The sequence below is a fragment of the Condylura cristata genome, unplaced genomic scaffold (assembly GCF_000260355.1).
Source record: "Condylura cristata isolate star-nosed mole 26May11 unplaced genomic scaffold, ConCri1.0 scaffold00025, whole genome shotgun sequence".
NCBI classification, from domain to species: Eukaryota; Metazoa; Chordata; class Mammalia; order Eulipotyphla; family Talpidae; genus Condylura; species Condylura cristata.
In genome coordinates, this window is record NW_004567126.1 from 29811070 (window position 1) to 29836698 (window position 25629).

The window sequence follows — 25629 nt, forward strand, 5'->3', positions numbered from 1 at the left end:
CCAGGGTCAGGGGCTTGGGGGCCCTCCTCCCACAGGGCCATCGAGCGCCCCTGCCCTCCCATGGGGATCACCCTGCTCGCCCCTCCGTCAGCCCCTCCCCACGTGCGCCCCTTCCCCTGGGATCTGAGACCGCCCTGCCAGCCTCCGCGCTCAGTGTCTCGCTGCTGCCCACCTCTGCCCGCTCCCCTCTCGAGGCCCGCGGGAGGGTACGGGGTCCTGCAGGGGTGGGGAGCCCGCTGGAGGTTGGCTCTGGCCCTGGGGCTGCTGTGGGTGGAGCCAAGGAGCAGGGCAGGAGGTGGACAGGCCCCCCTAGATCCTGGGATGGGGAGCTGGAAGGGCTGTGTGTGGTGAGCAAATACTCTCATAAACACTTGGAAGAGTCTTGATGTTGGGTCTCCCTGGGGGCACCCGGGCTGGAGCCAGCTCTATGAAGCTGTCCCAGCCCCTGCAGCAGAGCTCCACCCCTGCCAGGGAGGGACCCCAGGGCGCACAGACCTCGCCTGTCTCCCCGCTGCTCCCCTCAGATTTCCATAGGTCCATGGGTTCTGCTCCCCACTCTGGTGAAGCCTCTCATCCCCCGACCTCTGGCCTGTACCCCAGTTCTTGTGCATAAATTAAAAAAGTTTTGACTTACCAACTTGGAAGATCTTTCCAGGAGCCCCAAGCCGCCCCCAGACCTTACTAGTGACTTCCAGCCTCAGGGGCACAGTGACAGTTAGCCAACAACTGTCTCGAGTTATTAAGCATCACCCAGGCCTTGCTCAGACGCCCACTCTGCCCCCGGGCCCCTGCGGACTTGGTCTGTGACTCCCCCTCCTGGGCCTCTCCAGCTGTGGGTGTCTCGGACAGCCCTGGCTCTCGTTGCTAAGCCCGACTCTTGAGTCGGTCTGGTGTTCTCGCGGCCCGGCGGGCAGTGGGCTGGCACCACTGCCCGCTGTGTGATGGTTCCTCCCCCCGAGCTCTCTCCGGAACAGTGGGCTTCCTCAGGACACCAGCTTTGCTCAAGATGCTTCAGAGACCATCCGCTGAGCAGAGGTGGCAGGCCGTGGGGAGCTGCACCCGGAGGGAGGGAGCAAGCCCAGGGCCCAGCTGCCTGTGTGGCCCGGTGGGGAGCAGGTGCAGGGCCCCGCAGTTTCTGCAGCCGTCACCCCACCTGGAAGGAGAGCTGCATCCTGCCCCGAGCCAGGGCCCCAGAGGGAGAGCTGTGACCTGGGCCTCCTTCTCCCAGAGCAGCCAGAGCCTTCGGATGACCATCTCCCTCCCAGCCCACACACCCTGACCCTGGGGACCAGCATGGTGACCCCCCCAGAGGCCAGAACAACCTCTTCTGTCCTCAGGCTCTGCTGAGTGACCTCTTCCAGGCAGCCGTCACGGACGCCCGCTCCTCACCACACTGGGTCACACACCCAGAGAGCGGCACAGAGGCCTTGGTCCTGAGCACACACGGGTGCCCCGAGGGACTGGCTGCGAGTGTGCGTGGATCCATGAGAGAATCCGTGAACGTGGGCGAATGGGTGGAGAGTGTTCTGGCCTTTGTAAAGGGTCACTGGTTGGCCGGCTCCACCCCACTCGAAGTAGACAACCCCACACTTCCTTCCATGCTCAGAGAAAAGGCTGGGGCTCTCCCTGTCCCACAGCACCCCAGGGCCTCCTCCCTCACGAAGGCGTGGCCCCTGAGACGTGGCCGAGAACCCTGGGCAGAGGCCTCGGACCTCCGGTCGGTGTGCCACCAGAGCGCCACACTGCCTGGTGGGTCCGTCACCAGCCTCACAGAGGACTGGAGCCACTTGCTCAGAGGGCGAGGGGTGTCCACGGATGTGACCACAGGGTTCCTGGCTGAGACCCCTACCCTGCCCACACGGTGGGCTGCCAGAGTGTTTACTCAGCGGGACCCTCAACTGCGAGAGAGCAGGGAGGGTGGGGGCGCTGGGGGCTCTCGGTGAGTCTCAGTGTTGCCCTAAGGAGCGCTTCCATGTGGCTGGTGGCTCCTGTGGGACAGCCGAGGGCTGCTGCCCATTAAAGTAAAACTGAAAAGCAACTAAGTACTACAGAATTGCAGTGATGAAGCGTCTCTTTCCAGTTGGCTTAAAGAGGCTTCCAGGCATCTGGCCGGCACCCCACTGAGTCCCCTCTAATGTGGCTTGTGGTCCGCGCAGGGAGGGCCAGGCTCTTTCTGCCCGCTGGGGTGGTGCCAGCAAGCAGCTGGGTCCAGTGTAACCTGCAGGAGGGCCATGGCGGCTGCCATCTCGGGCAGCTCCTTGGGAGCCGCCGGGATTGGTGACCATGGAACACACGAGCCCCAACACCCCCACCCCACACACTCTGGCAGGGTGCCATCGGCCACCGGCCCCTCAGCCTCACGTGAGCTCTTCCTGTAGACTGGGCACAAAGCGAGGCCTGGCTGGCCGTCGCACAGCTGCTGGCTGAGAGGCCGGAATGCTGAGAGCAGATAAAACAGACCAGAGGCCTCCTTGATGGCGCGGTGGGTAAAGCACAGCACCAAGAAGCTAAAGCCACTTCAGCACGAGTTCGATCCCCGCCTGCCCCGCAGGTGACCCACAGGGCGCAGCAGACCTCTCCTGACCACCCACTGCTCCCCTCAGCAATGTCCTTCGTCAGCCGGCCTGTTCTGCTCCCCACTCTGTCTCTGGTGAATCTTCTCACCCCCCACACCTCTGGCCTGTGCCCCAGTTCTGTGTGCATAAATTAAAAAAAAAAAAAATCTTTAAAAAAAGACAAAAGAATAGCTCCTGATCTGGCATAGCTACATGGAACTGGTATTCCGGGGTCCATCAAGCTTTCGGCCAGTCTCGCCCATCTTGTCTGCAGCGTGTCCTGACGCTTCTGGTCCCAACAGCAGAACTGAGAACTCGTGACGGTGTCGGTGCAGCCCAGAGCCCCGGACAGGAGCCAGGCCCCAGGGAACTCCTTGCTAAACAGCTTCAGTGACAGCCAGCCAGGCGTGCCGCCACACCCCACCGCGAAGTGGTGGGGACCCCGAGATGCCCCGCACCAGCCACAGCTGCCCCACAGAACAAGCAAAGCCGAGTCACAAATATCAAAAGCCCAATTTAATTAAAAGAGTCCAACAGAAGCAAAGCAAAACCAACGGAAACTTCGGGAACTCACCCACCTCCGACTTCCTTGGCATGTCAAACTTCCAACACAGAAGAGACCCCCACTGACACCAACATAGAAAATGGCTCAAGGTGCAGCCCACGGGTGGGGTGCGTGGTCCCTCACCCAGCCTGCCCGGCCCCGCCCGAGTCCAGCTGGGGCTGACAGCTGCAGCTGCTCCCTCCCGGGCCCTCAGCTCCTCTGAGCACACAGAAAGCAGGTGGCAGTCGGCTTTTCCTCTGGGCTGACTGCATCTCCCGAGAGGCGAGGCCAACCGGGCACTGGGATTTCTTGGCACGAACAGGCTCAAGCCGGCGCCTGCAGTCTAGGATGGAGCCGCAGAGCGGGGCGGCGGGAGGCCGGGCGGGAGCAGGCCGGGGTCTGTGCCTTCGCCTGGGCGTCGTCCTGGGCCCGGGGCCGCGTGGGCGGCACGGAGCAGCTGCAGAGCCGACACCGGGGCCGGCCGCCAGGGTTCCCGTGACACTGGCACCACAGAGCCACATGCAGCGGGATGAAGCCTACGGGCCGGGCTGCCGGCCCCGGGGCCGCCGGCCTGCGGCAGTTCTCCCAGGCGTCAGTCTCAGGCGCGCAGAGCCGGCCGGCGAGGTAGACGACAGAGGGCAGCTCTAAGTCCTCCTGCGATCCAGAAGCGCCTCGGAGTTGTTACTACAAAGCATGCTCGCCCACCTGTGCGCAGAGGCCACGGGCCGCATGCGAGAGATGGGGTTCACGGCGTGGGGCTCACGGCGTGCAGACGGTGGGGGGGCCCAAGGCCCTCCAAGCTCAAGGGCAAAACAGCGGCGCTGCCAAGGCCTGTGGGGCTCTCGTGGCCCCCAGGTGCGCCCTCCAGCCTCGGGCCACCGTTTCGGGTCACAGGCCGGGGCGACACAGCCAAATGCCAGAAGGCCTTGGCCGTCTGTTGACAGGCGCGGGGCCCGGGCCGGGCCTGCCCATCCGTGCCCCTCCGGCCTCCGGTGCGGCCCGGCGGCGGCCCCTCCCGGCCGAGTCCCCCAGGGGACCGCCGAGCCCCAGGCAGGGGTCCCAGTCTCAGCACTCGCCGGGCCGGGCTCCAGCGGGGTCCACTGGCTGAGGCCGCCTGGGGAAGGCCGCCTGGGGACCTCGGAGGCAGCTGAAGCACCAGTGTGGACAAGTCCGCGGCTTGGCTTCCGGCCCTTTCTTAGGCACCGTGAGGGCCCAGCAAGGAAGACTGTGGAGCCAGGGCCGGCGCTCCAGTGACCGCTCCCGTGACCGCGGCCAGTGGAGGGGCTGCAGCAACCGGCTCGGAGCAGAGGGGGAGAGGGCAGGGGAGGGAGAGGTGCTGGCCGGAAGGGGGGGCGCGGGGCAAGGACCTGGGCGAGCACCGGCCAGGGCAGAGCACCACGTGGGGAGGGGCCGAGCAGGTCCAGGCTGGGTCTCCGCGGCCCTCACTCAGAGGGCCAGGTCTGCGCTGCCCTCCTAGACTGTGTCTGGCTGGCTCAAGGCTCCCGGGCTGTGGCCGGCAGGGCTCACAGGCTCCTGGCTGGGAGCTGCAGTCCCTGATTCTGCGGGGGCAGACAGTTCGGGGGGCTGCTCTTCAGACACAGGGGACCTGACGAGCTCTTCACCTGGAGGCTGCTGGGAAGGGGGCACATCTGAGTCTCTGGGTGGCTGGGAGCCCTCCGCTGGGGCTGGGGCCCATGGAGACGGAGGTAGGTCCTTCTGCAAGAGAAGACAGGGTGCCATGAGGCTGGGCTGAGGCCGGGCGCGCCCTGCGGGGTTCGCAGAGACAAAACACCATGGGGAGGCAGGGCCAGTGAGCTGCCATCGGAAAGGTCGAGCTTCAGGCCTAGGACAGCAGCAGGTGACTTTCCGAGGGGCTAGGAACCCCCCAACAGAACACACAGAGGATTGAGACGCGCAGGACCAGTTAGAACCCCCATGCAGACAGCTCCAGCTTACTGCTAATCCTCCTAGGACCCTCTGAGGATGGTGGGCTCTGACCCCACGTGGTTTCCCTGAGGGCGTGAGGGGGTTCCCGAGAGCGCTCTCCCGCCCCGGGCACCCTACGCGCTGGTCACAGCATCAGGGCGCAGCGACACCGGCGGCTCTGCGGAGCAGCAAGTGTGTCCCACAGGGGAGCCCATCCGCGGGACGAGCCAGGCGCCAGCTCCTGTGCCCACCCCTGCCCGAGTGCTGACCACCCTGGGAGGCCCCCACGGGCGCCTGTGCAGGAACCCAGCATGGCTGGGCAGTTCCGGGGCACACACACCCTTCCCCGGACAGCGAGCCACAGAGCAAGGGGCAGCCCCACTGTGTCCGGCCAGCAGCTCTGGCCCCCACTCCGCCCTTTACCCCCTCATCAACTGGGGCGGAGGGAGGCGCCCGCCCCAGCTGCGACAGCTGTTTCTGACTGAGGCTCTGGGCCCCCAGAGAAGGGCAGGATCCACACCGAAGGAGCCAGCACCCCCACCAAGTCGTGCCCTCCCTGCCAGCCACCAGCACGCCTCCTGCTGGGGTGGCGCAGAACCGCCAGGGCCACACAGACACCAGGCCCACGGCGCAGCCTCCCAGAAACGGCCCAGGCAGGGTCCCAGGGCTGAGCTGCACGCCAGGTCTTACCCAACTTCAGTTCTAGCTAGGGCTTATTAGCTTATTATTTCTTGCAGAGTCACAGCAAACTGGTATTCACCGCAAAGCCGCTGCCCGTCCAGAACATGCCCAGCTCTCTGCGCCAGAGCGCCAGGGCGAAGCTGGTGATCAGCGTGCAGGGCACCAGGTAGAGGAGGGCAGGCTGACCACGCTGCATGAGGGCCAGCGCCATGAAGGTCACCAGGAGGCCGATGCCATAGGCTGCAGGGAAGGGCACGGAGGTGAAGGCAGGCTCCGGTGGCCGGCCCGGGTCTCCGCAGCCCCCACGGACACCAGGGAGTGAGCGGGGACGCCCGCCTCAGGCCCTGGGGAGATCAGGGTGCAGGTGGGCGTCACCAGTCCCAGGAAGGCGGGGCAGCGGTGACGCGGGAGGGGCTGGGGTTCTCTCCCAGCAGCAGCTCCTGGCAACCGTGGAAAATATGGACCACCGAGGAGGAGCTGTGACCCCACCCCACAGCCCGTTTCCCGTAAGCCTTTAGTTAGGGAAGTGCCGGGAATGAACCTGTGTGGAAATCAAACCTCTGCTAACGGGATGGGCGTCATGTCAAAGACCCCTACACTCCGACGAGACACTCGGAAAACCTGGGGGCCCCGGGGCGCGGCCCGCGGCTGCAGCCGGACTAAAGCCACATCACACACAACACGGGCCAGCACAGGGCGCGGGGCTGAGGAGCGCCGGCGCCTGGTGTGGCTGAGAGCAGCCGGGCAGGCCCTAACGGACGCCGGGCGCTCACGGGCAGAGCCAGCCACCGGGCCCTCGGGCCTAGCACTCCGCACCCCCCACCAGGACACCCAGACGGGCCTCCTGCTGAGGGGGCAGCAAGGGTGCTGCTCATGTCTCCCCCTCAAAAGCGACCAGCGTGGGCACTTTCAGAAATAACCTGGGATCAACGGCAAAAGTCCCTTCAGGGTAAATGGCCTCGGTCACAAATGCTGGACAAGGGAAAACCACACAAGCCAGGGGAAGGGGAACGGGCTGTCACGTGGCAGACTGAACCCCACCCCACACCCCAGGGGCAGTGGATGGTGGGCAGGGGCCAGGGCGCGGGTGCTCACCAATGGTGCAGGCCACGAAGTAGACCCTGGAGGACTGCACCTGGATGTCAAACCTGTGGCAGTAGGCCACCAGCAGCCCTGTGGAGCGAGGAGCGAGTGAGCGAGCGCCAGGCCAGGGCCGGGAGGGGCCCAGCGACTGGGCCGCCTAGAGCCTGTGGCTGCGGGTCTCAGGCAGGCCGGCAGGCAGCCCAGCCGAGAGCCCGGGCAGCACAGCACCGCGAGAGGAAGCTGCAGGAGGGCCCTGCCACGCCGGCAAGGTCACGAACCCCAAGCCTGCACCCAGTGGCTGTGAGCCAAAGTGCGGGTGCGCCTGCACCTCGGCCAGGCCACCTGGTGAGCACGGCCACCACCTGGCCCCTGCTGGTTCTGCTCCACTGCTGGGTCCTGCACCCGACCTGCCTCGGACACCACCAGGGCACCGTCCCGCCCGCCTCGTGCCCAGTTCCATACCTGGGACGAGGATGTCACCAAAGCCCAGGAGGGAGAAGGGCCGGTCGCACAGGGCCAGGGGCGAGGCGTTCAGCCGGGGCACCTTCAGGACCATGGGGAGCTGGGGAGAGCGAGGAGGCGCGTCCGTGGGGCTGCTGCGCCCGCGGTGGGGTCAGCGCCTCAGCCACAGCCCCGTATGTACCTTCTCGCGAGTGGCCGAGTCGGAAGGCCCGGTGGCCACCTCCACCATGATGCTGTTGCCGCTCTGGCCGGGGGAAGCAGTGTCAGAGGGGGCGGGGGCACGGGGGCGTAGGGCGGGGTGCAGGGGCAAGCTGTGGGCACTGGGCTGGGGCTGGGGCCCACCTTGGTCAGGAAGGGTGTGATGAACACAAAGAAGACGTCGTAGATGAACAGCACCATCAGCAGCAGCGTGCAAGCCTGGGGAGGGCGTCCCGAGAGGTGGCCCCACTCCACAGACCAGCCCGCCCAGGAGGGGCCACGCGCCCCCCCAAGCCCCGCGGCTCGCAAGGCTGGGCCTCCCTTTGCAAGGAGTCTGGGCAAAGCCTGCCCCCACCCCCAGCAGCACGAGGAGAGGTGCTCCCGGGCCTCGGCAGGCCCCGCTGGGCGGCGGGCCCTGGACTCTAGGCTTCCACGTGACGGGGACAGAGCCCCGGACACGGCCCTGGGGAGGCGCCGGCCCTTCCTGCTGCTGTTCCTGGCACCCCCGGGAGGAGGACAGCGCCCTGGGCCGCAGCTGTGTGCACCTGCCCGGTTCCATCGGGTTTTCCTCCCGTGTCACCTCAGCCAGCAGGACGCTAACCTGCCACCGGGGAGACCCGGGCCGAGCTCCAGCCAGGGTCCTGTGGCTGGTCTCACGCTCTTAGTGGGAGGCAACTGTGCAGCTGCGCCTCACACCCGTCACGGAGGAGGAGGCCGGGCCAGCCCCGCCCGCCCCGGGGGGCGCCCCCCTCCTTCCCGGGGGGAGTCGCACCTTGAAAGTGGGCAGGCGGATGGTTTTCAACATGTAGAGGCAGAAGGCAATGCCCAGCGCATCCTGCAGGACCCAGGCCCACCTGGAAGGGAGAGCGGCGCCCCACCAGGGCAGGGCTCCATCAGAGCCAAGGCCGACGGGGTCCCCGTCCCTGGAGACAGCAGTTCGAGCTGCCCTCCCCCTTCTGCAGACTCAGCAAAGGCCACGGCTAGACTCTGGGACCCGCGTGGGAGCTCTCGTGGGCGGAGGGTGGTGGGCAGGGCAGTCATGGATGGCGTGGGGGGGGACTGACCCTTCCTCCCTGGTGCCCCCCGGCAGAAAGGGTGGAGTCTCTCCCCACCCGCGGCGGCAGCTCCCACAGCCTGATCCCAGAACAGGGAGGAGCTGTGTATCTGTTAGATTCAAATGTCTTTGCAAAAATACTTTTTAAAATGATGTCGAAAGTGAAGCTCTTGCCCAGCTGGGCTCTACACAATCTCTCAGCCCACGGGGACCCGGCTCCAAACTGTCAGGCCGCGAGGACAGTCGGGAGCCCCCAGACGGCCCCAGGGTCACAGACGACAGGCAGGAGACCAACGCGCACAGCCCCGGCCTGGGCCCCCGGCCAGCGCCCACAGCTGCCCAGCACCGGGCGCATCCTCCGCCCAGGCTTCCAGTCCCCGGGTTACGGGTGAGGGCCACGGGGACAGCCAGCGTCCGCCTGTGTGCCCCACTGGGCCCCGGCCGGACCCTCCCCAGGCAGCTGCCTCACCTCCCCGTGAACACCCCGGCAGGCCGGCGCGGGGAACAAGGAGGCTGGCGGGGAGGGCAGGAACCGGCCTGTGCCACTGCCCGCCGGAGCGAGTCTCCTGGCTGGGACTTAACTGTGACGCGTACTCGCTTTATGTACAAAGGAGGCAAATATTTTCACATTTCCCTTCTGTCTGTTAAATCTGTTGGGGTTCCAAACTGCGGTGAAGCCAAGCGCACTTGAACGCCTCGGGGGAGGTGCAGGGAGCGCGCCAGATGGAGAGAGACAGCAGGCAGGCGCCGGCGGCCCGGCCCACGCGCCAGGCCCCTGCCAGCTCCAGGCCGCTGCTGGGCCCCATGCCGCGCCTCGGGGGCACAAGCTGAGGGAAGAGGGTGGCCCCTGCGGCGCCCCACGCGCTGGCTGACACACACAAGGCCGGGGGCCACCGCGCTGGGCACCCCACCCAGGCCACCCCAGCCGACACAGGCACCGGCCCGGGGGGTCTAGGCCTCTCATATCCAGATTCCAACCACAGGCCACGTGGCACCGGGACAAACCAGCGACACTGGATGCGGGTGGCGCGGAGGGCGGCCACGGCTCAGCGGCCGAGGCAGGAGGGCCGCGCTGGCTGCGCTTCCAAGGGCTGACAGGAAGGCTTTTCATGCTGAGGCGCTGGAGCGGCGCCAGGCGCTCCGGACGGCCTCGGGCAGCACAGGGAGGTCACACCAGCCCCAGGGCAGCTGAGGACAGCCCCCCGCTGCCCAGGCCTCCCCGGGGACGGCACTCACTGGTCCTCGTTCCGGAAAACTCCCCACAGCACGCTGACAGCCACACAGAACAGCGCCAGGAGCAGCATGCGGACCTGGGGGCGCTTGTGGAAGTAGGGCAGGCCGTTGCTGGGGACCCTGGGGAGGCGGGGGGACGTGGGTGTCAGGGTGGCTGACAGCCTCATCTCGACCCAGCTCCCAGAGAGCACATTATTCCAGCCTCTCGGCTGCCCCAAGTCCTGGCTCCGACAGACCCGCTCCCCAGCCTCTCTACTGTCCCAGCTAGATGGCGAGGGGCCAGCCCCCCAGTCCTGCCACCTGGCTGGACCTCCTTGGCTCCACCTTCTCTGCTCAACCCACCATTACCCGTCTTTTAGAGCATCTCTAGAAGGCACGCCTCTCCATACAGGGCGGGCAGGCACTCGGGCGAGTGGACCTGGCCAGTCACCATCCGCCCTGGCCACAGAGCCCGAGAGGCCCACGGGGCCGCCCTCCCCCGACACCCCCCCGCGTCTCAGGCAGCGAGCTGCCAACACGTGGGAGGCGCTGCCTGACCCCGCAGCAGTTACCCGCTCACCTGTAAGACACAGCCCACCCCCAGCAGGCCCCTAGCAGCAGGACCCTTCCGGACTGGACACCTGTGCGTCCAGTCACACAGCTCCAGGCGCTGGTGTGGGTCCAGTTCAGGGCCCACACGCCAGCCCGTGTCCATCACCGGGACCGGAAGACCAGACAGGATGTGGGAGAGGGCGGCCGGCCCCTACCACGGCCCCACCCTACTGCTCCCGAGGCCCTTGGGCTCCCAGGCGCCCCGAGTGGCACCCGCTGTGCCCCAAGCGGGTCGGGAGAGAAGGGGCCCACAGCGCTGAGCAGCCCAGGGACCAGGACGCGAGGTGGAGAGCCGAGGCTTTGCAGCCGGCCTCGGCCAGCACAGTGGGGGAGGCGGAGGGGGCCGGGCGCCGGCGCTCACCTGCACTTGCAGAAGGGCAGCCTCTGGATGACGGGCGCCAGGCAGCTATAGAGGCCGGTGGCGGAGGCCAGGCAGAAGATCCCAATGATCACGTAGACTGTGGGCGGGTGGGGCGGTGAGGGGCAGCTGCCGCCTCCCACCCGCCCAAGGAAGAGCCCCATGTGCTGGGTCACCTGCCAGGGAGGCTGGCGCCAAGGGGCGGGGCAGCCTTGACAGAGCAGTGGGCGGGGCGGGGCCCTGCGGGGCCGGGCGCAGCGCACGCACCGAGCTGGTCGTAGAAGTAGTAGAGCAGCACCAGCATGCAGCAGCACATGACCACGAAGACGCAGATCATGGCGGGCGTCACGTCCACCGCCTCGTCGTCCTGCTTCTCAGGCCCGTCATCCCGCTTATGCTTCATGTACCTTCTTCAGAGACACAGACAGGTGAGGGGGGCGCCCGCCGGACGGCACCCGGGGCGGAGGCCAGGCGATGGGCCAGGACGGGCCGGGAAGGCCCCACACCGGGTTCAGAAGGCCCCGGCAGGGACCCGCCGCTGGCTGCGCCCGCCCTCTGCACCCCTGCAGCCCCGGGGCCCTCCACCCCCTGCCTGGCGGTGCCACGGGCTGATCTAGGCCCTGAGCCCCACTGCCAGGACGGAATGTCGGGCCGTAGAACCCTTCGGTCAGGACAGGCCTCCGGTGTGCACAGGGCCTGCATCCAGAGGGCTACCTGGGCACGCGGGCGCCCACTCCCTGCAGCCTGTTCCTCCCGTGTCCACTTCCCAGGGCCAGCCCCGTGCTGCACGAGCAGGTGAGACGCCCAGGACACTCACTTCTTCACGTCCCGACTCCCGGCCCAGTAGCCCCCGAGGGCGACGGTGCCCACGGCCATGACGAAGATGATGATCATGTTGTAGTCCAGCATGGGCTCCCCGGGGCCGTGGGGCGCTGCCTTGACGGCCCTGCCGAGACTCTGCTCGGGACACGGAGCTCCGTCAAGCACCGTCCCCACCACTGCCCACCGGGACGCCACGCGCCAGCAGCCCTGCGGGATCCTGCCCTCGGGGATGGCCGCGCCTGACCCCAAGGAACCCAATTCTGCCAGAGAAGCTTTGCTGAAGGCAAGGTCCTCACGCGTGCCAGACACAGACCCTGACAGCACACTGACAGCACTTTCCGGCCGCCCCTCTGCCCCCACCAAAAAAGGCCCACCTGGGCATGGCTCACACCCACTGGTCACTGGTCAGCCACACTGGGGCAGCCTGGGCCTGGCCAAAGACTAGAGGGGGCAAGAGACCCTACCTTGAAAATGTCCAGCTTGTCCTTGTAGCTGAGCAGGGCCACGGGAATGCCAATCTCGTCGTGCTCCGACTTATTGCCTCCTGGGGGAACCTGGGGCCCAGGGGACGGAGATCCGAGAGCTGCCACCCCTCCCATGCGACACCTACAGTCGTCTCTCCGAGCAGGAGAGGCCTGGGCACGTGCTGGGGTCCCTGGTGCCAGGCAGTGGGGAGGAGACATGGCTGGAAGGAAAAGCTCAGCCTTCACTAAAGTGTGGGGTGAAGCCCATTAGCTGCCAGCGGGTCTGGGGACCCTGGGAGGAGGCTGTTATGCAGGCAGGCCGGCGCCCGCTCTCCGCAGCCTGGTCACCACGGGAACCCGTCTCTGGCCCCAGGACTGCTCCAGGCCGGGTTCCCTCAGGCAGGGTCCGAAGGCCTGAGCGCACAGTCCTGGCCAGCCAGGAGGGCCGGCCCAAACTCCTCCGGCCCCCCGTCACGAGGCCCCCCCATCCGTGCCTGGCTCCCTCATGGTGAGGAGGGGCCCCCGGGGGTCGTACCAGCGCCTCCTTGCTGACGAAGAGCAGCCCCCGTGCTCCGTCGCCCTGGGCCAGCCTCACTTTCTCGTAGAAGGTGCAGTTACCCCGCGCCGCCAGCGGCAGCTGGAAGCTGAAGCCCTGGGAGGGGAGGTCGGACGGGGAGCAGAGCATGGAGGCGGGCCAGTCACGCAGCTGCAGGAGAGACTGTGGTGGGGCGACTACAGGAGCTGTCCCCAGAGAGCCGGCCAGACCCAGGCCCCGCAGGGCCAAGCAGGCGGGCGGCCGCCGACCCTTCACGTGCCTCACGCAGCCGGCACCTCCCCACAGCCCTCCCGGACTCCCGCCCGCAGCGCAAGGCCCAGGGGTGCTCAGACGCACACACGCACGCACGTGCACACTCACACACGTGTGGCACACACAACGCACACGGACTGCAGAGCGGATGGACAGGAGAGCACAGGCGAGCTCGCCTTCAGACGGCGCCTGTGTCTCCAGCGCCTGCTCCTGGGCCACGAGGAAGACACCTGTGCGGCAGGAGCCTCAGCCTCTGCAGCAATCACCCTGCAGCCAGACGGCCGATGCCCACACCAGAGCCCGGGGCCCGCGTGCAGAGGCAAGCAGAGCAGAGCCGGCGGGGGAGGGAAGGCCGGCGGCCCGGAACCAGTCCCCTGGCTCCTCTCGGACCCTCTGCCGGTCAGCCCCACTGCACATCCCCTCTAACTGTCCCTTCAGGAGCAGGGCCCCAGGGCCCCAGAGAGCCCGAGATTAGAGCTCTGGGTCACCCCGGACTCCAAAGGCCCCACGGCCTCTGGCGTGCGGCTGGACCCCATCTCCGCCCCCCAGACCAAGTCCCACCGCGGCCCCCGCCGGCTGTCTGCATCTTGACTTGCTCTGGAGACCCGAGGAGAGCAGCAGGGTGGGAGCAAGAAGAGAGCTCGTTCCCACGTAGGCAGGCGCCTCTCGGCCACATCCCCCGCGTGCCGAGGTCGTGGGCGGGCCCACTGCGAGCTGTGCAGGACACGGCAGTCCTGCCTTGGGACCCCCTTCGCAGAGACCACGCGCACCATGCCGACTCACAGGCCGCCTGCAGCAAGGGGGCAGCGCTCAGAGTGGGCACAGGGCTTCCGGGCCCCTCCGTGAGGGGCCAAGCTGCTCCCGCGGGTCTGGGGTGGCTTCTTCTGACAGCACTGCGGGACACAAGCCTCCACGTGCACCAGGAAGGAGGCCACTGCAGAGAATGGCCACCAGCAGCCCCTTGGGTGCTGGCCCTGGTCCCGCCAGGGCCCTCCCCATGGCTCCCAGAGCTAGGCGAGCCCCCCAGGCTCTGTACAGCAGGGAGGGGTCACAGGAGTCTGCGGTCTTTGCCCACACCTGTGTGAGCCCTTGAGGCTGAAACCACAGCGCAAGGCAGGGGCCCTGGGGGGGCTTCCCGTACCCCAGCCGGCTCAGGAACCCACAGGCTCCAGGTAAACTGCCCACTAGAGACGAACCAGTGAGGCCACCAGGCGTCCCTGGGCCTGAGGCCAGCCCCTCTCTTTCCAGTGGGGGGCTGGAATCCAAGTGACATGGCAGGTAACTTGTGAGCAGAGGAGAACACAGGCCAGTGGGGAGCCCCAGGTCTTGCCGGGTAAGGGCTATCTCCCCAGCTCCAGCGTCCTGTCCCACCAGGCTGAGGGGAGGGACAGGAGCGGGCAGCTGGCTTTCAGCGTCTCCTGCCGTGCCCCGGTGGGAAGCAGGGACTCACAGGCAGCACAGGGAGGGCTGTGCTGACCGAGTTTCGCTGGGGCCAAGGGCAGAGGTGCCCGCTGGCCTCGGAGGGAGGGCAGGCCAGGGTCCCCACACACTGACGATCCCTGGGATGGCCGAGGGCTGGCAGGACATCTTTTCCATTTGATGCTGGCCAGCTTCCTCCACGTGAAAACCCGCGGCTGCCCCCGAAAGCGTGCCCCCCGCAGCAGGGGCATCGGCCCGTTCACTTCTGATGTCGGAGCAGGTGCTGCCCCTTGCTCGTCCTCTCATCTGCCCGGACCACAGGTCCCTCCGGGGCTGCTGCTCCCACGCCTGTCTCCAGTCCCCACGGGAAGGCCCTGCCTCACCGGAGGATGCCTGTCACCAGAGGCCCCGCCCCATGAAAGTGGCCCGGGTCTTGGCTGCCCAGCCCCAGGCAGGCTGGCAGAGTCTGCCTCACCCCGGCTGTCACGCCTGCTGGGAGAGGAGGGTGAGGAGCCCCATTCCAGGAGCGAAGAGGCTGTCACCAGCCAGACCATGCCCGGGTCACCACCCCAAGGCTTACCAGAGCTGAGGGGCCAGCTAGACACTAATCCACACTCAGCACACTTGGGGCCCTGGGCGCGTCCTCTGTGTTCATGCTCTCGCTGGGCTAGAGCACCTGAGACAGACATGGGGCCACACTCCTGGGCCCCGAGAAGCTGCCGGCTGCCATGGAGACAGAGGGGGCAGCTGCTCACCTGGCATGGGACAGGTGAGGAACCAGAGGGGCCTCTGACTTCACCAGGGGACCTCATGGGCTGCTCCGGGGGCTTTCCACTCGGGCTAGTCACGGCCCGAAGCGGATGCAAACAGGAGGCAGCAGACGAGCCCACTCGCCGCCCCCACAGCCCCAGCTGGCCCATCTCTAGCACGCTGGGTTATCCCCCAGGGAGGAGCTGGTGGCCAGAGGGGCTGCTGGGCGTCCTGGGTGAGGCGGAGCGTACAGTGGCTGCGCGCCAGAGAAACGAGCTCCAGGAGCGTGGGCGGGACAAAGGCGGCGAGGCCCCGGGCCTACCCCCCTGGCCCGAAGCAGGAGCCCTCTCCCAGTTGTCCCCACGGGCGGCCCCCATACTGGCCGAGAACCGGCCAGGCCTGCTGCGCCAGCCGGGCCACAGGCCCAGGCGCTCCGCCGCGTGGGGACGCCCCGGGGGTGACGGTGCGCCACGGCAGCGCGGCCACACCCACAGCTGCGGATACAGCAGAACACCCGTGCTGGCACGGTCGCCCCAGTCGCAAATGGGAGTGGGGTGCAGGGCTGCCCCCAGCCCCAGCAGCAGAGCTGCACCATGGCCCTCAGAGGGAGAGACTCTGACCGGCCCTGGGGGTCCCCGTTCTGGGGACCCAGGTGTTGGTGAAAATCAGCTGATCATTTAGGAGCCCCAAAGCACGCCTCACGGGTCGCCCACCCTGATTGTGCGCAGCTGCTTTCTGTGCTTTTCTCCAACACCAGAGAAAGTGCCAAGCCGAAGAGCCCAGGGAAAGTCCTCTAGGGGCCTCCTTCTCCGGGAGCCTGAGCCCACAGGCCTCTTCCTGGAGACCCGGGAGCAGTCGGCTACCAAGGAGCGGCCTTCTCAACTCCACCCCCAGCAAGCGGGTCAGGGTCCCCTAAGGAAGCTTCACTCCACAATGACCGGCAGCGCTCTGCGGGGCGGAGCTAGGTGCGGCGGGAGGAGTCCTCCCCAGAAGACTAGGTACGTCCCCACAGAAGTGTGGCAGTAAGGAGCCAGAAGCCTGGGAGATGGGGTCGGTAGAAAAGGGACAGGGGAAGGTAGAGGAGGGCGGGGACAGTGGAGGGGCAGAGGACCAGAGGCGGAGACACGAAGGGCGGGCAGGGGAGAGCCTAGCGCCCTGCTCAGGAGGCAGGCAGGCTGCGCGGCTATGGACGGGCACCGACTCGGGCTCAGCCTGAGGATGTTTGAGGTCCGCTCCCTCGCCCCGTCACGAAATGGCAGTAAACGGAACTAGTCTTCTCCAGCACTGGGACTAGGATCCAAATTTCTGGCAGAACCGCACCACCACGGGGTGCCACCGCATCGCCAGGCACTTTCATGCCCGGAGTTCTGTTCTGGGAAGAGAGGCCCCGTGCTCTTTGCATTTCCTGGCTCTCCAGGTCCGGGATGAAGTCTGAGACCCCCAGTCGGCCTGGAATAAGATCCAGGTGCCCGAGCAACACGAGCTACCTACCACCCGATCTCACCTGTCCAGCCCAGCCCTCGGACTCCGTTAGGAGAGCCGTACACACTTCACCCTCCACCACACCCAGGGCTGACCCTCCTTCCCAACCCAATGGGGAAGCCCCAGTGTCCCTTCTAGTGCCCAGGGCAGTAACAGCTTTCTCAGGGTGTAAGCACTGGACGGCCACGCACACCGGCTACAGCCAAGCCTTGCAAGCGCTCACCCCACCCAGCCCTGCCCCCGTCCCCTGCAACATTGTCTTCCTGCTGGAAACCCCTGCGTGGCCTACAGAACATCCCTGGGCGCCTGCCCTCCGAGTGCTCGGACTGGTGAGGAAGACAGCAACCAGGGCTGGGGCTAAGAGGGGCTGGGGAAAGCAGCTGGTAGCCGGTGACGCAGAGGTCTCCTGGGGAAAGCTAAGCCAAGCAGGACGGCAGAGGACTCCGAGGCAGCAGAGACCACCTGCAAGCAGACTGCCTTCACCACCAGGGCTGGTAGGAAAGGAAGCCTCGGAGCAGCCAGGTCTGCGGCCTCCCAAACGTGTGGAAGAGCCCCTGGAAACACTCAGCTGCACGGAGACCTTACCAAGAGTGGACCTGGCCGTTGAAAGACTAGTGGGGGGTAGCTGGGGTTCCGGATTAACAGCGCGATTGTAGGCAAAAGGTTCCTCTGGAACCCCAGGGAGGGAGGACTTGGATATAAAAGAGGTGTTTGAGAACATGTACATCAGCCATCCCCTGGCAGGCCCCCCTGTAGCACCAGAGAACCTTAAAGTTAAGTGACGCATCAGTGGCTCATCAACCCAAGGCACCATCTCTGAGTCCGAGGTGGACTCACTCTCCATCCCTTGGGTAAAGTGAGGCTCAAAGCCGGGAGTCCCCATGCCAAGGTCATGGAGCGGAAGTGGACGACTGATTCCTCCACACTCCAGGGTTGGCACTGGGCACCTTACCACAACCCCGAGGGTGGACGCCACGATCGCGGCCAGATCTCGGGAGGGGAAACTGAGGCTCAGAGAGGGAAAGCCACCTGGCCAACGCAACGGGGCCAGTAAGGGGCATCCCCGGCGGCGGCTGGAGACCCGGGCACGGACCAGCCAGGGCCTCCGGAGGGTCGGGGGACCCCCAGGCTCAGACTCGGGCGGAACTGAGTGACGCTGCGGGGGGGAAGGACTTCCAGGGCGGCAAGGGGGGCGGGTCTGAGCCAGGCCCGCAAGGTCAGGCGCCGGACCCGCGCCCGCCGACTGCCCGCGCGGAGAACGCGAACTGGTCCCGAAGGGGCCCCCCGGGCGGGCCGGGCCGCGCTCTGTGCCGGGAGCCGGAACGGAGGGGCCGAGGCAGCCGCGGCCAGCGAGGCCAGCGAGGCGGACGCACTCCTCACCTGGGCCACGAGGAGAAAGGCCGCCGCGAGCCGCGCCAGCGCAGCCGCCGCCGCGTCGGCTGCTGCCCGCAGTAGCAGTTGGCAGCTGACTCCCAGCAACGCCCCGGAGCTCTCCTCTGCGCAGGCGCCGCGGACGGGGTCAAAGGGCGCAGCGGCGGCGCCTGCGCAGAGCGGCGCGGCGAGGCAAGATGGCGGTGAGCGTGCGGCGGGGCAGGCGGCTTGGGGGCGCGGCGCCGGGCTGAGCAACCGGCTTCACTCGCTCTGCTTCCCCCGCAGGACAAAGAGAAAAAGAAGAAGGAGAGCATCTTGGACCTGTCCAAGTACATCGACAAGACGATCCGGGTGAAGTTTCAGGGGGGCCGCGAAGGTAAGCCGCCTGCCCCTCGCGCATCTCCTAACTATCGGCACTAAGTATCGCTCCCGGCGACGGTGGGAGCCGGTGCCCAGGGCTCCCACCGTCCCCTGGGCAAACCGCGTCCCCTGGGCAAACGCCCTGTGCAAACGTCCGGGAGACCGGCGCTCGTACTCGCGTCGTGCAGGCGGGGAGGCTGCACTGCACGTCGCAGGTGCAAAGTGAGGTTCGGGAAGCCAGGGAGACGCAGCGGGGTCGGCACGCGGTTCCGCCTCGTCTTCTGTGTCCTGCTCCCGCTCAGGCGGCTGCATCGGCTTTTCATTCGTCTCTTGGCTTCTTTACCTGCACCCCGCTACCTCGGGGATCCTCAGACTGGGCGCTTTTGAATTGCCAACGCCTAATTGTTCGGGGTGTGGGCATTATGTCCTGGAACTGAGTTGTTGAGCAACATCCCCAGCCCCTCTCGACGCCAGGAGTGTCCCAGTAGTGATGGCCACTAATGTCCCCACCCAGCGCTTATTGTCCCCTGGGGGACAGCACGGCCCTGCAGTCGATCTCCATTCAAAGGCAAGAGGAATCTGTTAAGAACAAATTGAATCTCCTTGCTTGCTATTTAACTCGCCAGCCATAATGGAAAAAAGACACATGCTTCTTTCTGCCTGGAGTGCTCTTACTAGGTTGACTTATTACCAGATTAACTCCCAGAAGCACTTTCCTGCTCTCCTTTCAAGGCAGACACCTGGGTTTGGTTAAGCTCTGGTAGCACCTGTCACCGTTTACAGCTCTGTGCTCATAGACATGATGCTGAAATCTGCATCTGCCACTGGACTCTGGGAGGAGAGTGAGATCACAGGGTGGGAACCAGGCCAGATGCTGCCTGCTCGGTGGGCAGTCAGTGGGCAGAGCTGTCTCGTGGTAGCAGACAGCACAGTCTGGTCCCAGGTTCCAGCTCCAGCCAGCTCGGGTTGGAGCCCCGACTCTTCCGCCCACTGACCAAAGATTTGGGGCGATTTGCTGTGGCCCTCAGTTTCTTCATTTGTCAAGTAGCTCCACACACCTCGTGGGTGGCATTTAAAAGGTCTGTGTGCGTGTTCCAGGTACCTCATCAGCATTTCAGTTCATTTCACTCTCCAGTCGATGTCATAAGCTTCTCAATGATGCAAATTTATTGCCTCAAATGGTCAGGGACCTTATACTCCAGCTTTTGCATGAGCTTGTAGTGAGTGAGTGTCCCTTGGGGCCTGTCATCTCGGGCTTGGGGTCCTTCTCCAACCCACTGGTTACTGGCAGAATCCAGTTCCTTGTGACTGTAAGACTGGCATCCATGCTTACATTGGTCAGGGACCTTGGGGGTTGCCACCAGGGGACTCTGTCTACCGGGTGGTAGTTTGCCCCTCCGAGGCCGGCAGGAAAAGTCCCCCCGCTTCAGATGTCTTCTTTCAGAAAGCGCCTTACCCTTAGTGGCTCACCTACCAGAGCGGCTCTCTCAGCGCGCTCTTTTACCTCAGCTGAAAGTCGCCAGCTTGAGGCCCTCCACCTGCAGCTCCTTGGTGGCCACCGAACCACAGGAGCAGCGTCTCGTCACACTCCCGGGTCCCATCTCCCGGGTCCCATCTCGCTCTCCAGGCAGGGGCTGGGGGCAGAATCACGAATGTTCTCACAGGCTGGGGGGTACCACCCCTGTCTAAGAATCTGCAGTGCTGGAGTCCCAGCGCTGGAATTTCACCGTTTTTAAGTAGCTGAGAGAAATCAGAAGAACGCTTTTGTGACCCGTGAGAGTCACAAGAACTGCTGCTGTGCTGGCCGCCTCAGGCCTAAGGGTGCCGTCCTGCCTTGGCGTGTGGGTGTCGCCCGCAGCTTTTGCCCTCGGGCCGGGCAGCCGGTCCTCTGCAGGGAGCCCCCAGCACCCCAGCGGACGTTGTTCCCCTGGGGCGCCTTTCCGCTTCTCCCCAGCCCTGTGTCTGTCATCAGCAGGAAGGCTGCCCCCTACGCCTGGTGCTGACTTTTAGGAGAGGCTCCCTGTCTCTCCTGTGCTGGCCTCGGGTGGGGCGCACCGTCCCCCAGGGGCCGTCTTTCTTACCCGTCTCCATGTCTCCTCTCTTCTCGGTGGTTCCTACAAGCCAGTGGAATCCTGAAAGGGTTTGACCCCCTCCTCAACCTCGTGCTGGATGGCACCATCGAGTACATGAGAGGTGAGCGCTCCCAGCGGGCCTTCCCACTGCCCCGGCCCTGACCGCGGTCCGGGGCTTGTTGACTGTGACTTCTCTGCGGGCTGGCCATGCCGCACCGCCTCTCCGGGGATGACAGACGTGACGCCTTGGCGGTGCCCTGGTCTGGAGCAGCGTTCCTGCCGAGGGGGGAAGTGCGCACGGCCCCTCGTCTTCCCCCGCCCCTGTGCTCCCCCTGCTGCTGACAGCAGCGTCCGGTTTTCCTCATTCTCCACCCTTGGCCCTGTCCCAGGTCCCAGCCCCACACCGCAGCCACGTGGTCAGGCCCGCCCTGTCCATCAGCAGCAGTTCTCAGCTCAGCCTACCTGAGGCATTAGGAGAACGCCCAGGGCGGGCCGGGCAGGGACGGGCCTGGTTGAAGGAGCCGTCCTGTCCGAGAGCCGAGTTAGGCTGGCAAAGCGCGAGCGCAGCAGCACAGGACTGCCTGGGCCGCCAGAAAAGGCCCTGTGGGGGCGAAGCCTCTCCGGGCGATTGGCAACACTGAGGTCTCCCGATCCTCCTCTCTCTTCCCCGCACCTCCCCCTGCCCCTGAGTCTGCCTGAGCCGGGTCCTGGCTCTGCCTCCTCGTGCAGACAGTTTTCCTTGCCGTGGGGCCGTGGGGCCCGCACGCGTTTATGTGTTTGGCCGGCAGCCCAGGGGCCTTGGCGCCTGGAGCCCGCTGCAGGGTTCAGGGCAGCAGGTGGGAGGGTTTGACCCAGGGTAGCTGTCGGTGCCGGAGCTCGGCGAGCCAGAGCAGCCCGGTGTCCTCACAGTAGCGAAGCCCTCGAGAGCCTCCGCACTGTCCCTCCTGGCCCCTCTCGCCTGCTGCTGACAGCCCGACTCAGGGCTGCGACACAGGGCTGCGTGGTGATCCAGAGCCAAGGGTCCAGGTGGGTCTGTATCGGGGTCACCTGGCTGGCACCGCACTGCCAGGGCCCTGTGCGCCCAGTTAGTGGCGGGACGTAGCCCACCCTCCCCGGGCCTCCTGCTCCCGTTTGCACAACAAAGGCAGGTGCCTTTGGTGCCCTGGAACTCCCTGGTCCCAGGGAGGAAGCCCGTGAGGTCGGGCCCAGTGGGGAGGAGACTCGGCCTGCCGCCCACCCCTGCCCCTGGAGGTTGCCCCTGGAGGTCCGGGGGGCACCGAAGGGCCTTTGATCTGTCCCTGAGCCCCTCTGAGCCAGCGCCACTCCCTCCCTCCTCTGCAGACCCCGACGACCAGTACAAGCTCACCGAGGACACCCGGCAGCTGGGCCTGGTGGTGTGCAGGGGCACCTCGGTGGTGCTTATCTGCCCGCAGGACGGCATGGAGGCCATCCCCAACCCCTTCATCCAGCAGCAGGATGCCTAGCAGCGGGGCGGCCTTGGAAGCAGGACTTTCTCTTTGGATTAGTAACATATTTCTTTTCTTAATAAAATTGCAAACTTCACGTGTCCCGGAGCCTGGGGTCTTGCTCCCAGCCCTGGTTTTCTGGGCCTGGGTCCCAGGGGTTTAGTTCTGCCCATCAGTTCACCAAGTACTGTGAGGTGCATGCTGGGAGCTGGGGAGTGACCCTGGCCTGGGCCCATGAGGGTCTTCGCTGAGCTGCCTGAGGGGCCGAAGATGCAGCCTGTGGCTCTGGGCAGCTGGGTGCACCAGGGAGGCAGCCGCTTGCCTCTGCCAGGTCCCGAGGCCCCACTTGGCTTCATCCCTGCATGCGGCCCCCCTGGGCATTCTGGGAAATGGCCTGCGCTTACAGCATCCGACCAAGGACCCAGTCTGCCCTGGACACTTCGAGCAGATTGGTCGTTCTGAATGCCCCTGGGCCCCTCCCAGAGGCAGGTTTCTCCTCAGACGGTGTTCCCCATGGGGGCCGCCCCTACTCCGTGTCTGTCCCATTTGTCACTTCAGGGGGCCGAGAGGGAGGCTGGGAGTGGGGGCGAGGGGGCCTGGAGAGGGCGCTTAGAGCCGGGACACAGGCCGTGCGGGGTCCCGTGCGGGGTCCCGGACTCTCCCGGAGCTGCACAACAGCCCAGGCCTGCGCCCCGGTGAGGCTAGGACCTTGTGCCCGGCTCCAGCTCACTCCCTGCTCGCTTCAGTGCAGCTGGGCTCGGCTGCAGCCCAGAACCCCTGTCAGTCTCCTCCCTGTGCTCACTTGTGCCGCAGACCAACCCTCCTCTCTGGGCCCTGCCCCTTCTCAGCTCCAAGCCAAAGCGGTGCGAGTGGCCTCTCCGCCCAGCCGGGGCTGCTGCCCGGGGAGTCAGTCAGGGCGTGTCAAACCTGAAGATGGCACAGAAGGCCGTGGGCGCCCAAAAGAGACACCGGGCTTCCTGGGGACTCAGGCAGAGCCCAGCAGAAAGGGAGGTGAGCGGGCCCCTCCCACCGGGCCGCATGTGCCCTAGAGACCACTTTGGCCTAGTTTTCAGGAGACTAGAAATAGCCCACCTGGCCGTCACCAGGGCATCCGACAGGCTCTGCTCCTTCAGCAAACAGGAAGCAGCAACGAGGTGGGTCTCAGCCACGGGCGCCTGGCAGCTCTTCCTAGCAAGGGGGAGAGCCTGTTTGCCCTCCCTGGAGCCGGGGCTTGCTTTGGTGATAACGCTGTGATGGAAGTGGGGTGTGAATTCAGAGCCCAGGTCTCAGGGGCCACATGGACTTGAGGACTCTGCCCAGGGTGGCCATGGCATGAGCGCCTGGCTCCCTGGGGGCTGAGAGGCTGCCCGAGGAGCCCTGGGCCGGCACCCAGAGCCCCCACTGTCTGTAGAAATAGGCCTGTCTCCCCCATCAGACTTGGAGTTGGGGGGTGGGGGGCGTCTGAGCGCAATAAGCATATACTACCGAGTCAGTGCATCTGGCCATCTTTCCAGGCTTCCTACTTCCATTCAGGACCAAGGTCAGCCCTAGGGACCCACCTCTGCCGATGCCCACTGACAGGAGCCAACAGGGGAAGTACTCACCCAGGAAAGAAAAGCCTGAGACAGCATTGATGGGGGGCGTGTGTGCTCACAGGAGCCAGCCTCTAGGCACCCCACGCTGGAAACAATGCTGCAGGCCATTACTGAGCACATCCTGGGTTCCCTTCCCCCGCATCCCCCAAGCACCAGCTCCTCACCTAAGCTGGGGTCCTCCCCACCATTGGGGCCCAAAACCTTGGAGAGACTGGATTTCCTCCATGCCTCCGGCTGCGGCTACCTTCTGAATTTGCCTCAGCCTACCCAGCCCCCCAGAACCAGGCCGGGGGGAGCCCGCTCCAGCTGGGAGGATGAGGCAGCGTAGCTGAACCCTGCCAAAGACATCACCAGAGGTAATGATGGACAGTCCTTAACGATCACCAGAAGTAATGATGGACAGTCCTTAACGAACACGCAAGGGTCCCAGCAAATACACGCAGGGCAAACCCAGCCGTGTGTGCAAAGCTCGTCCGTCCCCCAAGCGGGGCCTGCGCTGGGTAGGCAGGAAGCCCGCGAGGCTGTCCCCAGCCTGACGGAATAGAGGACAAGTTTGCACGGCTGTGGGGTCCCGCAGGAGGGCCCTGACAGCGCTCGGCGCCCTGCAGATTAAACGTGGGCCAGGGCCGGAGGGAATTACCTCCAGAGGCGCGTGAAACACCAGCCTATTGGTGGGGACGGAATGCTCTCTGTGGGTCAGGCACTGGCACAGGGGCCCACTACCCCACGGCCAGCCTGCGATGGGGCGGAAGTACAGGACCCGTGGTCAGCACGGGCAGAGCTAAAGCCGTCTCCACCTGCGAAGTCTGAGCCTGAGGCTGCCCCGTTTCCTTCCTGAAATCACCTGCCGTGCCTGGGAGCTGAGTGCTTGAGCAGGTACCTCACCTGGAGCCTGGCCCTGCCTCCCTGGCTTCCTGCTGCCCTTCAAGCCACCACAGTTTGCAGTTGCAGCTCAGGTCCTGCAGCACCCCAATGTCCTCCCGTCACATGGGAGCAAAAGCTAAGCTGGGCCTCTCAGCTGCAGGCTCCCCACACCCCTCCTCTCCTGAATTCTTCCTGCCCCTCCCAAATCCTGTGGACCCTTGGAGCACAGGGCTTGCACCCACCTGTCAGGTGATCGAGAGCTCTTGAGCCCCACCCCTGACCCAGCCTGGCCCTCAGCAGAGGCGCCTGTCCTGTGGCTTTGTTAAATCAGCCCTGAGGGGCCGGGGCGTCCCTCCAAGCCAGCCCCCTTTCTGGATTGCCACTTGGCAGTTTCTAGCCACACCGCAGCCCCAATCTCAACCTCAGTCCTCTGCAGCTCACTCACCTGTTTGCTGTCCACAGCGTCTGTCTTGGCTAACACAGCAACCAGCTACGATGCCAGCTACCCTGAGAACAGGCGAGTGACCGAGTCCAGGAGTTTTCCAGCACATGCAGCAAGGGAAGAGGGGCAGGACTGAGCAGAGACGGGCTGCCGCGAACAGGCCTTCACTCGGGCCCCGGTTTGAAGAGTGTGAAAAAATTATATGAGATAATCAGGGACATTGGACACTGGCTAGACAAGTGAGGATGGCAGGAACTCCTGTTACGTAGAGGATAATCGTGGAACTGTCGGCCATGATCTTTTTAAGTCTAATTTAGAAATACAAGAGTCTATAGATGGAATTATAGTGCCAGGCACTTGCCGGGAGAGCTGAGTGCTGGGGAAACGGCTGGAGCCACACTTTGGTGACAGTTTTGCTGTGTGATTCTCCCAGCTTTTGCTTTTGTCCGAATTTTTCTTTTTTTCTCTCTCTCTCTCTTATTATTTATTTACGCTTACAGTAACTCGGGTACAGGCCAGAGGTGTGGTAGGTGAGAGGCTTCACCAGAGACAGAGACGGAGTGGGGAGTAGAACAGGTAGGTTGACTGGCAAACTGCTGAGGGGAGCAGCGGGGAGACAGGAGGGCCTGCTGCACCCTGGGGTCCCTCCCTGGCCGGGGATCCAACTCATGCTGCAGGGGCTGCGGACAGCTTCATAGAGCTGCGCTTTAAGCCCCTCATGCCACCAGTGAGGAACCTGTGTCTGGATTCCTCTATAATGAAACGTTAACATAATCAAGAAGTCCTTTTGGACTTTGCTGTTAATTTCTTTGGTTATCAGAGGAGAGGTCTATTTTCTTATTATTTTAAATTTCTGTTTATTTATGTTTTAATAAATTTAAATAATTTTAAATTTATTTTTATTTATTTATTTAATTTATTTATACATACAGAACTGTGTCTGGATTCCTCTATAATGAAACGTTAACATAATCAAGAAGTCCTTTTGGACTTTGCTGTTAATTTCTTTGGTTATCAGAGGAGAGGTCT

General features: G+C 65.0%; 2 protein-coding genes across 2 annotated transcripts; one reads left to right on the forward strand and one right to left on the reverse strand.

The window, feature by feature from the left end:
* Positions 1-3062: 3062 nt before the first annotated feature.
* SPPL2B (signal peptide peptidase like 2B) lies at positions 3063-17954 on the reverse strand (the record flags this gene model as incomplete). Its single annotated transcript, XM_012729424.1, has 14 exons — positions 3063-4815; positions 5786-5946; positions 6802-6879; positions 7252-7351; positions 7433-7495; positions 7594-7668; positions 8222-8303; positions 9740-9856; positions 10689-10785; positions 10953-11095; positions 11503-11642; positions 11972-12061; positions 12507-12689; positions 17811-17954. Coding segments are annotated over 14 exons (1716 nt in total), but the record flags the coding sequence as incomplete, so codon positions are not given.
* Positions 17955-17980: 26 nt separating this feature from the next.
* Positions 17981-21796, forward strand: LSM7 (LSM7 homolog, U6 small nuclear RNA associated (S. cerevisiae)). Its single transcript, XM_004688909.2, has 4 exons — positions 17981-18004; positions 18087-18177; positions 20283-20354; positions 21575-21796. The coding sequence occupies exons 1-4, from the start codon at positions 17999-18001 to the stop codon at positions 21715-21717; spliced, it is 312 nt and encodes a 103-aa protein (XP_004688966.1). The 5' UTR covers positions 17981-17998; the 3' UTR covers positions 21718-21796.
* Positions 21797-25629: the final 3833 nt, after the last annotated feature.